The sequence below is a fragment of the Vulpes vulpes genome, chromosome 10 (assembly GCF_048418805.1).
Source record: "Vulpes vulpes isolate BD-2025 chromosome 10, VulVul3, whole genome shotgun sequence".
NCBI classification, from domain to species: Eukaryota; Metazoa; Chordata; class Mammalia; order Carnivora; family Canidae; genus Vulpes; species Vulpes vulpes.
This window is the reverse complement of record NC_132789.1, coordinates 36,720,198-36,734,955: the sequence shown is the minus strand read 5'-3', so window position 1 is coordinate 36,734,955 and position 14,758 is coordinate 36,720,198. Positions and strand designations below refer to the sequence as shown.

The 14,758-nt window shown below is 41.3% G+C and overlaps 1 protein-coding gene across 2 annotated transcripts; it reads right to left on the bottom strand.

Moving 5' to 3' along the window:
- Positions 1-465: 465 nt before the first annotated feature.
- LIPJ (lipase family member J) lies at positions 466-13,344 on the bottom strand. Of its 2 annotated transcripts, XM_026014771.2 has the most exons (9): positions 13,324-13,344; positions 12,625-12,742; positions 10,047-10,245; positions 9,274-9,383; positions 8,654-8,790; positions 7,925-8,071; positions 4,222-4,293; positions 1,643-1,714; positions 466-699 (listed from the first exon to the last, which is right to left on the bottom strand). In XM_026014771.2, the coding sequence occupies exons 1-9, from the start codon at positions 13,330-13,332 to the stop codon at positions 466-468; spliced, it is 1,098 nt and encodes a 365-aa protein (XP_025870556.2). In that variant the 5' UTR covers positions 13,333-13,344. The 2 variants fall into 2 exon arrangements, with proteins under 2 accessions (XP_025870556.2, XP_072581371.1); XM_072725270.1 differs by lacking the exon at positions 7,925-8,071 and having other exon boundaries at positions 13,324-13,332.
- Positions 13,345-14,758: the final 1,414 nt, after the last annotated feature.

Sequence of the window (14,758 nt, the reverse complement as noted above, 5' to 3'; positions counted from 1 at the left end):
CATCCAGGCCCTCCTTCTTCTCCTTTTCCTTCCTCAGACTCCTTTGCAGAGCTCAAAAGTGTTTCTACTCTTCATTCAGCATAGAGAAAAATTAGCTTTCGTAACAGCAAGCTTTCTCCCAAACGCTTTTTATATCTTACATGCTCATATTTCTTTGAAAAAAAGAAAACAGCTTTCTCAAAAAAGTTATCCCTTGCAATTGAAAATGTTTCAGACTATGCTTTTAGTCACTTATATTACATCTAGACATTCAACAGCCTGCTTTGGGCTGAGTTACAATCCGTCACTTCCCCCTTATGGAATAAATGCCACTGATTTAACAAATAGAAGGCCTGGGGCAGCAAAACAAATAGGGGAAAAAATCCAGACTTTATTTAAATAACTGAGAAAACATACAGAGCAAGAAAAAAATGATTGGATTTTAAGAGAAATTTTATAGCTCCTTCAACACCAAGTACCGTATCTTTATAGACTGCCTCGGATAATGTCAATGATTTCATGGTAAACTTGCTGATATACATCTAATCCGAACAAAAAGTCAATATGATTGTAGTAAGAAATAGTTTTATGGTAAATATGGTGTGTAATTTTAGAAAGCAAATTCTCCACGTCTTTAGGATCGGCCACCAAGTCATTGCCTCCATTCCAAGTTGCTGTTGACACATTCATGTCTGTCACATTATAAAATGGAGGAGAGGCCTAAATGCAAACGAGTAAAAATAAGACAGAAAATGATACATGGAAGGTGTTCTTTACTAATTTTTAAGTGATGAATTAATGCAATTATTAAATCAACTCAGTCTAAAATAATTACCACTAGGGAAGCAATGCATTTGAAAGAATCGTTATTATGATTTTCTACTTAGAAATAGATCAGATACAAATCAAAACAAGACAGTTTGCTCTAATTCAGGGTATGCAGACATTCCACAGAGATAATTTCACTTTTATTTATAAAGCATGAAGGTATTTTAATCAAAAGTTTCTGTGGCTGTGTAACTGGCAATATGCTTATTAATAAATAGCAAATATTGGCAGTCGAAGTTAAATCTGATCGTATTGATTTTTATCTTTCTACAATCAAAATTCTGGAGTTTTACACAAGCAGACCAGGTCAGGCATGGAGTTTAGTGAAGGCAGAAAAGTATGGTGAACAGGGTAACTTTGAAGACGACAGACAGGTTCTAATTCTTCAAGATTTCTGTCATCCTCCTCATACAATTTTTACCACCTTCTCATTGACTTTTATCTTCTCCCTCATTATTATGGGTTTGTCTTATCTTCCCAAATACAGTTAATAGTTTTAGGGTCAAGAACCATATTATGCCTTTTCTTTCTTCTTTAGCCAACCACAGAGCTATGCATATTATGCACACAGTGTTTCTTCTTGGGGGAGGATGAACTGCTCTACAGCCTGTAAACTTCCCCAGGCTCATCCAAGATATTTGTTGTTGAATCATACAGAAAACCTGGAAAAGCTCATTGGGTTGGATGTGACAATATGGATCCAAACCATGGCGATCCTCATCTGTTGGTCCTTCTCACTCTGTTGTCCTCTCGGACTTTACATAAGCCTTTTTCTGTAGCAACATCCTCTGAACTGATCAAAGGGATCATTTTTAGCCTATACATAATTATGTACCTGATTAAAATGAACCAAGTTCAGAGCAGGGCTGCCCCAATCAAAAGCTCTCAAGTGACTGGAATTAAAAAGCTGAAAGAAAAAAATTTAAAAGCAAGATGACACTCCTTTGTTTGTTACAGCGCAGCTGGTAAAGTGAGGTGCTCATGGACGTGCCGCCCATCTGTCCCCGGCCTGTTGGTCTAGGTGCAGGGGGATCTCCTCGCTCCTCCCTTCCTCTGTACAGGGCAAGAACTGGGAGTGGTGGGAGGTGGGAGGAGGGGAATCTACAGACTATGACTCTATCATCTTTATATAAATGCACAAATCCCCAAGGCCTTTTACCTTGTTAAAGGGGGCCTGTGTGCTTAGGGCTTCATCAGCCTTCCCCAGAAATCCTCAGCCCCACGCAGAGAGGTCAAAAGTGAGTGTCTACCGATGTCTGGGCGGCTTAGTCGGGTTGAGCGTCCAACTCTTGGTTTCCGCTCAGGTCCTGATCTCAGGGTTGTGAAATTGAGCCCCGCGATGGGCTTGGTTCTCAGATCAGAGTCTGCTTGAGAGTCTTCAACTCCCTTTGCCCCTCCCCCTGCTCTTTCTCTCTCTCTAAAATAATAAAGAAATCTTTCCCAAAAAAAGTGAGTGTCGAGGACGCAGGGCCCCTGGACTACAATGACACTTCCCTAAATACCCTTGCTTCAAACAACAGTGCTCCAGAGCATGTGCCAGAAGCCACCCCTTGTTTCACCCTCCATACTTATAGCCTCACCACCACTACCTGCTTTGAGCCTACTAGATCTAATCTGATTGTGTCCATTTCCCCCCCCTAATAATGTTTTCATTGCAGGAAGATTCAAAGTCTCAGGTTACCCATCTTCTGTGGGACTCTAATACACCCCGCATTTTACCTCCTCTCAAGTCCTCCCAACTCCTAAAACTCTCTCGACCATCTGGAATTCCATCGTTGGCCTGTATCTTAGAGCCTGCCTATGGGGCCCCTGGGTGGCTCAGTGGTTGAGTGTCTGCTTCAGCTCAGATCATGACCCCGGGGTCCTGGGATTGAGTCCCACATCAGATCGGGCTCCCTACGTGGAGCCTGCTTCTCCCTCTGCCTGTGTCTCTGCCTTTCTCTGTGTGTCTCTCATGAATAAATAAAAATGAAATCCAAAAACACAACCCACTACCCAATATCCCAAATCTCTGTATCTTGCTTTTCCATAGCTTCTATCCTCTTCTAAAGTTTTAATGATTTATTTATTTGCTATGTTTATTGTTTACTATCTGTGTATCTGCTACTAGAATGTAAGCTTAAGGAGGATAGGAATATTTATTTAGTACACACACACACACACACATATATATATATATATATATATATATATATATATATATACCCTGAGCATAGAATAGTACAGGGCACCTAGTAGGTGCTCAATAAATATTGTTTAAGTGGATGAATAAATGCAAACATTACTTAGATTTTCCTGACCTAGTTATTGTCAGGAATGACTTAAATCTAAAGATAAGTTAAAGATTTTTAATTATTTATCTCAAACAATCACCTAGGAGATTTAAACATTTTTAAATGAGAAAGCCCTTAAAGCATATCTCAATGATATTTTAAATTCCTAAGTATTTATTAAGTTTAAATAATACTCATAATCATCACCCTATTGAACTCTCATAATATTTTTGTTAGAGCATTATTGTTAACTCCATTTTTAAAATTAAGGAAATTGACTTTGTAAAGATTAAATGAGCTTGCCAATGAGGTTCAGAGAAAGGATTCAGTGTCTGATATTTTGATCTGAAGTATACTGTTCTTTCTACGGTATTATCCTGGCTCTCAACATTAAGATGATATTCACACTGGATTTTTTTCATCATCAATATCATTCAACAAATGTTCTTTGCGCAGAACTCTTGGCCAAGTACAAAAGTGAGTAAAACTTGCTCATGGTCCTCATGGAGCTCATAAATTAACAGAGGAGGAAGTGTAGTCTAGTGAGAGGCGAGGCACTGGGACACCTGTGTTCTAGTCTTAGATGTTTTTTTAAAAGAAATAGCTCTGTCTATTTCTTTCTATTTCTTGACTTGGTCTTCGGCCAAGTCAAACGATGAACATGATTCCTTGATGATTCCTAGTCTACTATTCTGAATTAACATTTTCTCATTTGTAAAACAGAAAATAACTATATTTCTTTGATCATTGCTTAGGGTTAGAGGACCTAATAGATTATGATATTAACATAATTATACTATTATGCAATCATTTCATTTTTTAAAGATTTTTTAAAATTTATGTATTCATGATAGACACAGATAGAGGAGAGAGAGAGAGAGAAAGAGAGTCAGAGACACAGGCAGAGTGAGAAGCAGGCTCCATGCAGGGAGCCCGACACAGGACCTGATCCCAGGACCCCAGGACCATGCCCTGGGCCAAAGGTAGGTGCTAAACCACTGAGCTACCCAGGGATACCTGCAATCATTTCATTTTATCCTAAATTTATCATACTATGGCAATGGGATAACTCCTAGAATGATGGCATAAACCATGAGTAGTATAAATAAAATCATACTAAAATGTACTTGAAAAGTTTTACCTGACTCCAGTGTACCATATTTTGAATAGATGTCCCTGCTGGGTTTTGTGACATATACACATCCACACGACTCTGAGGGGTGAAAAAATTATTTTTATACTTAGTCCAACCAGAGAAAGCATGATGTTCAACATTTACTATACTAAATAATTTCAATAAAATGAAAAATTCTTTTTAAATAAATAGTATCAATAAAAAGAGATAAAATTTTATTTTAATCAAATACATTTATTTGTATATACAAATAAATACACTTACTGAATGTGTAATTTTTGTATTAATGTAGAAGCTATTTTTGGATTTCTAGGCTATGTAATTGTCATCCTATACAGAAATCAATCAAGACTCTTAGGACTCACACACACACACACACACACACACACACACTCCTTTTGAAGGCACTGAAGAACTGAAAAGATAGAAAGAAAATACTAGGAAAAATGGGGGGAAAAAAAGAACCACTCAAAAAAGCAAAGGACTGAATCCAGTTTTTCCTTCAAGTTATTTGTCAATTGCTGAAGATCTGAAGTTTCATTTTGAGATTAGCTCAAAATCAGCCTCGGGCCTCCCAAGGGCAGTTAGGAGATTTAAAAAGAAACCCTCTCCATGATTAACTGGGGTCCGAAGTTCTACACACTCCCAGTGAAGCCATCAGCAACACAACAGCCTTCATGCCCATCCACCATCTAGGTTCCTATTGCCTACAAGGTCCCTGGGAGCCCCCCTCAGTGAAAAAGACATACAATGTCAATGTTATCCTATCAAAATCTCAGCAAGTTATCTTAAGGATATCAACAAACTGCTTCTAAGACAGAGAGGCAGAAGACCCAGAGCAGCCAACACAATATGGGAAGGGAAGGACAACGTTGGGGGCCTGACACAACTTGAAGATGTGCTATGAACCTACAGTGATCAGGACTGTGGTATTGGTGAAAGAAGAGACAAATAGATCCACAGAATGGAACAGAGTGCCCCAAAATAGACCCCCCCCAAATATAGTCAACAGATCTTTGACAACAGAGAAAGGGCAATACAACAGAGAAACAATAGTCTCTTCAATAAATGGTGTCGGAACAACTAGCTGACCATATGCAATAGGGAAAACAAAAAACAAACAAACAAACAAAAGAATCGAGATACATACCTCACACCCTTCACAAGACTTAACTCAAAATGGAACACAGACCTAAATGTCAATCTCAAAACTATGAAACTCCTAGAAGAGAATCTAGTTGGCTTTCGGTCTTGTGATGACTTTTTCGATAAAACATCAAAGGGACAATCTAAGAAAGAAGTAACTGACAAAGGGTTGCAGAAGGGAGAGAGGGGTAAGGGGATGGGGTAACTGGGTGACAGGCATTAAGGAGGGCACATGATGAGATGAGCACTGGGTGTTATATTTTGTTGGCAAATTGAATTTAAATAAAATAGTTTAAATAAAGAAGTAACTGACAAGCTGGACTTGATTAAAGTTAACATCGTCCACTTTACAAAACACAATATCAAGAGAATTAGAAGATAGGCCACAGACTGGAAGAAAGTATTTGCGAAAGACATACCTAGGAAGGACTGTTACCCAAAACGTACAAAAACTCTTCAAACTCAACAATGAGAACACAAACGACCTGATTTTAAAATGGGCCTAAGACTTAGATGCTTCACTGAGTAGATATTTAGGTAGCAGATGACCACGGGAAGATGCTCCGCGTTATATGTTATCAAGGAAACGCAATTTAAAAGAACAATGAGACACTGCTACGTACGTATGAAAATGACAAAAGTCCAAAACACTGACAGCACCACATGCTGGTGAGGATGTAGAGATATCATTCACCGCCGCTGGTGATGCAAAATAGAGCAACCACTTTGGAAGACAGTGGGGTGGTCTCATAAAATAAAGTGTATCCATAGCATACAATCCAGCAATCACGCGCCTTAGTATTTAGCCAAACAAGTCAAAAACTTATGTTCACACAAAATCTGCACGTGGATGTTTATAGCGCTTTATTCCTAATTGTCAAAACTTGAACCCAAATGTCCTTTTAGTGAGTGGATAGGTAAACAGAGGTACATCCAGACAATTGAATATTTTTCAGCACTGGAAGTAAATGAGCCACCCAGCCATGGAAAGACACAGAGGAACCTTAAATCTTTGCTACTAAGTGGAAGAAGGCCATCCGAAAGGGCTACACACTGTATAATTCCAACTATATGACATTCTGGAAAAGGCAAAAATGGGGAGACAGTAAAAAGATCAGTGGTGTTGCCAGGAGTTGAGTGGGAGAGGGATGAATAGGTGAAGCACAAAGGATTTTTAGGGTAGTGAAACTTCCTATGTGACACTGTAATAGTAGATACATGTCATTATACATTTGAAAAACCCATAGAATGTGGAAACCCAGAGCGACCATACTGTAAACTACGGATTTGGGGTACTCATGATGTGTCGATGTAGGTTCATCAGTTGTAACAAATGTACCACCTGGTGGTAACTGCCCAGCCCAAGCTCATCTAGATTTTGTCCTGTGTCATCTTCTTGGAGCTTTCTAGTCTCACATTTCATCTTTAGGTCTATGATCCAAATTTGAGTTAATTTTGTGAAGTATAGGAATAAGGTTTGTGTCTGGGTTCATTTTTTTGCATGTGGATGTCCAGTTGTTCTGATACTGTTGGTCTACAGACGCTATGGTTTTTCTATTGCACTGCCTTTTGTCCTGTGTCGAGGATCTGTTGATGATATTTATGGGGCTCTAGATCTGGGCTCTCTGTTCTGTTCCATTGATCTTGTTTCTTCTTTCATGAACCCCACACTGTGAGGTTTAATAATAAGTCTTGAAGGTCAATAGTATCAGTCCTCCAACTTTGCTCTTTCCCTTCAATACTGTGTCGGTTACTCTGGGTTTTGCTTCTGCCTATAAACTTTAGAAGTCATCTGTCAATATCCTTAAACTAGCTTGCTGGGATTTTGATTGGGATTGCACTGAACCTGTGGACTAAGTTGGTAAGAACGGACATCTTGACAACTTCTCTTTCTTTGAATGAATAAATTGGTTCTCGCTGAGAAATCATTAAATGGTACAGGTGCAGGAGCCAACCTGGAGTCTAAACGCCACAGCTGCTTCTGCTAAATCTGGGTTTTTAATTTAATGTGCTGAACAAGTCTTAGAATGAATGCCTGCATCTGTAACAGCATCTATGCACAGGCAGTCCATATGGCCTTGGGAATAGTAGCCTGAGTACCTAAACAGTCTCCCACTCCAGGAATCTTGATGAACGCTGGAAGCGTGTAAGATAACCAGCAGGCACTAATGTTGATTACAAAAGGGTCAACAAGAAAAGGTACGAGTATTAGGAAGCAGGATATAAGGGCAGGACAACTTACATATAAGAAACTTTGGGAAACTAACACCCAATAGGAACGGCCAATAAAGATAACCATCATAGCACCTCCCTCTGTCCTCTACAGAGAAAAGACAGGTGTGAACACAAAATAATCCCAGAATGCTAATTCTGATTAGGTTCAGGGTGTTGGTCTAGTCACAAAACCAGAAAGGCTAAGAATCTATTAGTGTATGTGGATAAATCATAAAAAATGACACACCAGGCATGAAGTAAGTACTTTTAAGAGTTGCTTTCTAATAATTGACAAAATACATTTCATTTTTTTTTGACGAAATACATTTCAAATTCAACTTGTTCTCACCATATTTAAGTTCTCCAGGTCACATCCATACATCATAAACAAGATATCACGGCAAATCTTACCAATAATCTTCAGCGGACACAGCTTTGAACCAACAAATCTTTTAAATGAGGTATTAGGGAGGAAGTCTTTGCTGCCAAAAAAAGTCTGCAAAACAGATTCACTCTATTCATATTTGGAAGACCAAAATAATTAATCAAGAAATGGTGTGATGAAGTCATTGTATTTATAATCAAATGCACTGTCTCCCATTAGTTTAAAACATTTAAATTAGGGAGGTGCCTGGGTGTGGCTCAGTCATTTAGGTGGTTGACTCTTGATTCTGGCTCAGGTCATGATCTCAAGGTTGGGAGATCGAGACCCAGGCCGGGCTCTGGGCTCAGTGCAGTCTGCTTGTCCCTCTCCCTGCCCCCACCCTCCTGTTCAGTTGTATGCTCTCTCTCTCTCAAATAAATAATTCCATAAAATCTTTTAAAAACCATTTAAATTAAGGACAAAACTTGAAAGCAGGAGATAGAGATAAGTTGACTATTGGATTTTCCTTCACAATGAGATGTCCAAAGGTATTATGAGTACTATCCTACTATTCCTTTGTAAAAACAAAGAATCCAGTGTCAATGAAACAAAAAAATTAAATTCATGTGAATATAGTCAAGACCTTTTATTTTGAAAGGACAAAATTATTGTCACTCTGGATTGTCAACTATGAGAAGGAAAGGAATAACATACCTTTATCAATGACCTCCACCTGTATGCCATTTTAATTAAAGGGCTGTTTGAATTTTTAATAGAAAAAACTGGAGCTAAGGCAAAAAAGACTTTGATTCTTCCAGCGATCTTTGGAATTGTAGAAAATGTTATGAAAGCTGGAAGAAAATAAGACAGAAATGAACGATTCTTACGCAATCACTGGCATGTAAGAAACGACATCATGGCAAGTAAGAGTGCATTCGGTATGCTCCCACCAATTCATTGACTCATTCATTTCTTAATTCCCTTATCAAACAAGTGCCAATCGCCCAGCCTGAGACATGCACATTGATCACAATATGATGCTGATGATTAGTATTAAAAACAATGTATATTTTTTATATTCCCCAAATGAATGAGACCATATAATGTTTGTCCTTCTCCGACTGACTTACTTCACTCAGCATCAAACCCTCTAGTACCATCCACGTCGAAGCAAATGGTGGGTATTTGTCATTTCTAATGGCTGAGGAATATTCCATTGTATAAAAAATAGTGAAAGGGAATAAAGGGGAAAGGAGAAAAAATGAGTGGGAAATATCAGAAAGGGAACTCTCTGGAGCTCCCCACTCAGCGCGACGACAATCCCCCGGGCCTACCGATGCTGGTGCCTTGGGAGTGGCCTACATAAAAGATTCCCTCCTGTCCCGTGTGCCGCACGATGAAGTTGATCGAGGCCGGCAGGTCGTATTTTGCCATCTCATCAAAACTACAACAGAAAAAGGGAAATTGGAATCCCCTTGCCACTGATGCGATGCTAACACCTGAAGGTCATGACCCGGGGAGGGAAGGAGAATAGGTGGCGCTGGGACTCAGCCAGCTGGGCTTGAACTCCTGATAGCCGCTCAGGCCGGCAGCTCAGGGTCCTGTGATCGAGCCCCCATCAGGTCTGCGCTGGCCATGGGGTCCGCTGAGATCCGTCCTCTCCCTCGGCCCTTCCCTCCACCCCTCTTGTGCATTAATGTACCTACTGAATAAAGACCTCTGGGAGAACAGAGTCAAGGAAAGAAAAAGCCTCCAAGGTAGTCTTATAAAGAGGCTGTTTATTCTATGCACAAGGAGATAAACATATATTTATAGGTTATGGGGTGAAAGAAAACAGTTGGGGGGGGGCCAACAAAATGATTAATGCCAATAAAAGTTACTGATTAAAAGTGAGGAACGTCCTAAAATCACACAAGTACTCTAATTTTCAAGCCAACATTTGCATAAGTTTGTGATGGTCCGTGAAAAGACCTGATGGAGAGAAGACACTTCTACTTTACTTCGTTTGAAAACAAAATGCAAAAAAAAAAAAAAAAAAAGAAAACAAAATGCAATACTTCACACACTTATAAAATAAGGTGAAAAACATTACTGATATCATTTGTACCTGAAGGCCCAGAATTCTTTGGAATTGGTGTTTAGGTACGTGTGTTTCCGGGACCAGGTTGTCCCTCTGCTGTTCCCCATCCACACGTCATAACCGGCATCTGCCAGAATGAAGCCCAGGCTGTTGTTAGGGAGATTTGAAATCCAGCTGCTGGCAGATGTGAACAGGCCATGTTGCAAGTATACAACCAGTCTCTGAGCTAGGGGAAAAAAAATGCAGAAAATTTCTTTTTAAATTTTGTGGTATCTGCACAAGCATCTCCTCTGAAATTCAAGCTTCTAATACATGACGTTGGAAGCTTTAAAGAAAATTTAAAAATTTTTCTACTGTATAAATAGGGTGAATCACCCATGTTTAATCCCATCGTACGTCAGAGTCGGTTAGCACAGATAAGAATTTTTTCAAGCGACCAGGTGCACGATGCGGTCACGTTTCATTTCTCTCTCCCCCTCCCTCTGCTCGCTCCCTCTCTCTCTCAAACAATGTAAAATAAAATGAAATAATAAAAACAATCAGATGTATATGAGTGCCCACATTGCTATCAGATATGTGATTATTCTAATCCTTAAAAGTTCACGTCTCTTCGCGGGCTTCTGATAGAGAATGAGGAGGGGACGATATATTTGGGATTCCCATGATCACCGGGACACCTTTTGTCGGTCCCAGGCCTGTGCCCCGGCAGCTGTGCAAAGACCAGGGTGTGACTGGTCAGGGGCGCAGTACCCTTCCAGAGAAGGCCGGTCTTGCCCCATCAGAGGTGCAGCTGGGCGGGCGGCCACGGGTGGTGCCACCGCGGCGCTGGCATCAGCTGCAGTGGCTCGTGTGGTTCTTTGTTCCCTTGGCCTCCCTCTTGTAGGCTTCCCAGGAACGGGGCCTGCCACACCCGGTAGCCCTGTGCTGGGTGAAGTGTGCAGGATGTGACAGACCCAGGGTCTGGGGGAGGCAGCAGGTGCACCCTGCTGTCCTGGGGGCGCACCTGCCTCCTCCCGGGCAGCGGGGCTGGGCTGGCTGCCCTGGGCGCCCCTTCCAGGTGCTCCTCGGAGTTGCCTCTCCCTGTGCCCCCCCGGCCAAGGGGCAGCCCCTGAACCCACCAGAGCATCTACCCACCAGTGGCCTTGGGCAATGACTAACCCGTGCGGCGATTCCACCCAAGCCCCCCGGCTGCAAGGTGGGGCCCTGGGCCCGTGCCCCCTGCCCTGCCCTGGGCCCGCCGGCCTTCTCCGAGGGCACAGCCGAGTGACCGCAGGCGCCAGGATCCGGTCTCCGGCCTGGCTTCCTGATGGCTCCGAAGCACCCCACTGTATCTTTAAAATTACCTTTCAATATGTTATTATAGTATTCATGAAATCAGGTCAGACGCTGAAAAATGATGACTATAATTATGTCAGACCTAGGTGAACGTTTTACGTCCAGCCGCCGTGACCTTTATAGGGACACAGAATGACATTGATCAAAGTTGCTTCAAGTTAGCATCTTCCCTGAAATGCACTTTAATGTTTAAAACGAGAACTTAAAAGGGTATTTTATGCTACGAGAAACATTCTTTTCAGGGAGACAATCTAAAGAGAAAGCCTAAAATAAAATAAAATAAAATAAAATAAAATAAAATAAAATAAAATAAGAAAAGGCTGGCTTTTATTTGAGCAATCAGATGAAGAAGCAAAAGGGATCAGGACGCGTTGTGCTGGGAAGCGGCCGATACTGGATCAGAGCCCTAGTGATGAAAGGAGGGCCTGATGCTTGTGAGCGCACCTGCGGATGGTGATGCACCTGTCGCAGGCCAGGGGAGCGCGGCTGCACCACCCGGGCCCCTCTGCCATTACTGGAGGAGCCGGGCAAGGCCCGGCCGGGAAGGACCCTCTAGCCAGACATTTATCAGACCTATGGAGACTGGGGCCGGGCACCACGTGTAACCCTTCGCAAAACAAAGAGATGTAGAGAATCCATACGTGTGAGTAAAGCGGCCACAGAGAACGCTTAGAATAGCTTGTGTTCCACGACGCTGAAACCAGCCTGTCAACAGGAAGCCACGGAGAGTGGTCCCTCCAGAAGGGAGGCACATAGGGCCCCCGGGGGGCTCGGCGATGGGCATCTGCCTTGGGCCCGGGGCGTGACCCCGGGGTCCTGGGATCAAGTTCTGCATCGGGCTCCCCGCAGGGAGCCTGCTTCTCCCTCTGCCTGTGTCTGTCTGGGTCTCTCATTATTAATAAATAAATAAAATATTTTAAAAAAGAGAGGGGATCCCTGGGTGGCTCAGCGGTTTGGTGCCTGCCTTTGGCCCAGGGTGTGATCCTGGAGACCCAGGATCGAGTCCCGCATTGGGCTCCCTGTGTGGAGCCTGCTTCTCCCTCTGCCTGTGTCTCTGCCTCTCTCTCTCTCTCTCTCTATGTCTATCATAAAAAAAAAAAAAAAAAAAAACTAAAAAAAAAAAAGAGAGAGAGAGAGAGAGGCCTGAAGAGACATGTCCGTGCACGTAATCTTTACATCCTTTTCTTGTCCAAAACTCACTGAGAGGAAACGGAAAAGTTAAGAACCCCAGGCCCAGGGAGTTGCCAGTTTGTTCGGAATTGAATCTTACTTGAGTTGTCATTGTTTGTCTTCCCGTAAGGAATTCTATAAAGGCCGAGGACGTAACCGTCTTCAGTTACAATATCATACACTTCATCCGGGTAGCCCCAATAGGAAATGATTTGGCTCTTGATAAACAGAAAAAAAGAAGCTGTTTAGGATAAGATAGCTGGTCAGTAATGTAACCTGATATCAATCTGACCTATTAATGTAATAATGGACCTTTGTATTGTCTCTCAAGCTCGCGACTAATTTTTTTTCCTGCTAGTTCGCTGATCCGTTCAGTAGCAGCTATTTTAGAACACCTGCCAAACATCAGTCCTACACATTACTAGTTTTCTAACTACTAATCACTCAGACTTTGACCTACTCAGCCATATGCAATTTTAAAATATACGTTGACCCACGAATGTTTGCATGTCTATGCTCATAGCTGAGCTTAGATCTGAAATCTGTGTGTACGTGCATGCACGCAAAAGGGAATTTGTAAGTCCTGCATAAAGGTGTTTGAATATATTTCCATATATTTTCATCCGGGGATGATATAAGGCTGAAGGGGAACCTGGCAGCTACAGAAGAGTAATGGGGACTATTAGTTGACCCGTATGGAAAGATTTAAATGCAGAAATATATTAAAATAAAAGCCTCCTCCCCCCAATTAAGGAGTAGCGTTTACCAGCAGCTTAGCATTTATTTCCTAGCAACTTACAATGTTCATGTTCACTTCAGGGTTCCCAGATCGAAAGACAGCTTGGGTAGTTCCCAGAAGGAAAACCAAAGACATCACTCTGAAAAGGAAGGACATGTGGGACCTACAGAGAGAAGGAGATGCTAATACTATTAAAATGGCAGCAAGTGATACCATTCGACTGTTGAACTAAATCTCTGAGTTAGGGAATATTTCCTTTTTCAGCTCAGAAAACCAAAGCTCTGAAAAATTAACTTGTCCAAGGACATACAATGTGTAATTGGCAGCAAGATTCCAATTCATTCCTGCTTCAGGCCCAGATCCATGCTCTTCCCACTACCCTCTTTTGTAGCACAAACCCCTCTGTGGGGTTTCCATTATAGACCTGTTTAGCCCAGTTCCAAAAGCTTTATCCTACATTGTAAGTTGATATCTGAATTAATGATGTAATAATACTTACCAGACTAATATTTATTTAAAATATATTTAAAGGTTGTTGGGTTTTTTTGGGGGGGAGATGGGGGATGGGTGAAGAGATTAGGAAGCTTGGATCACTTAACTTTTATCTAGCCTCTCAGCATCTAGATTTTATTGCCTACAGAAATGGGAATTTTGACAAAATCCTAAATTCTGGGAAGCTGGGACTCTTTAAGTTCTTTCTAAAAAAGTAAGAAACCAGGGAACCACCAAGATCACTACCCACATTCTCTCTCCAAAAACATGGAGCTCATGGCCTTGTACAATAAACCAGGCACTATACCTGGAAGGACATTATGCAGAGTTTATAAAACGTCTGGCTCTGCCACTCACAAGCTTTGGGACTTAAAGGAAGTTGCTTAACCTCTCTGAGCATCAGTTTCTCCACCGATAGTATGTGAATAACAGCTACTCCTCTGGGCTGTGATAAAACTTAAATTTGGTAAATGTGAGATGATGCTTTGTTAGTAGGATGCTAGTCACATAGCTGACGTTTAATACATATTAGATTTCTTCACTTAAGAGAACAAACGAACACCAGCAACTTAGAGAAATAATTTACATACAAATAATTGTGTGTGTCTTTCCTATACATTTTGTTAGGTTTAGTCTCCAGTGCGATAATTTAACAATTTGCTGTAAAGTAGCTAGACTTGAAAGTTCTAAACTCCATGTATTTGCTAATTGAAAGCTTTCATTTATGGAAACTGGGCTTTCCCCCTTTTGGTCTAGGTTTGTATTGTATTTGGTATAATGTGTGTGCTCTTTAGGGAAGGCAAAAAGCAAATTTTAAAACATTATCACCAAGTTTTTCTACCAAAGAAGAGAGAGAAATTTGCTAATGTAAGTGCATTAGAAAAGCATTTATAGCATCTGCAGCCAAAATCTAGATACTCTTCTTTGGAGATGTTCTTGGAAAAGTGGTCGTTGGGTGGGTGGCAAGGCTACTTGGTTCTCCAATCTCTCTAGTTTCTTGGAA

What these genes read in the sequence shown, in the direction of transcription:
- LIPJ (XM_026014771.2), bottom strand. An exon ending in AAAGAATTCTGGGCCTTCAG is followed by an intron (nt 9,384 to 10,046) that starts GTACAAATGATA and finishes TTTCTGTTGTAG; the next exon opens with TTTTGATGAGATGGCAAAAT. An exon ending in ACCTGGAGAACTTAAATATG is followed by an intron (nt 4,294 to 7,924) that starts GTGAGAACAAGT and finishes TTCACCCCTCAG; the next exon opens with AGTCGTGTGGATGTGTATAT.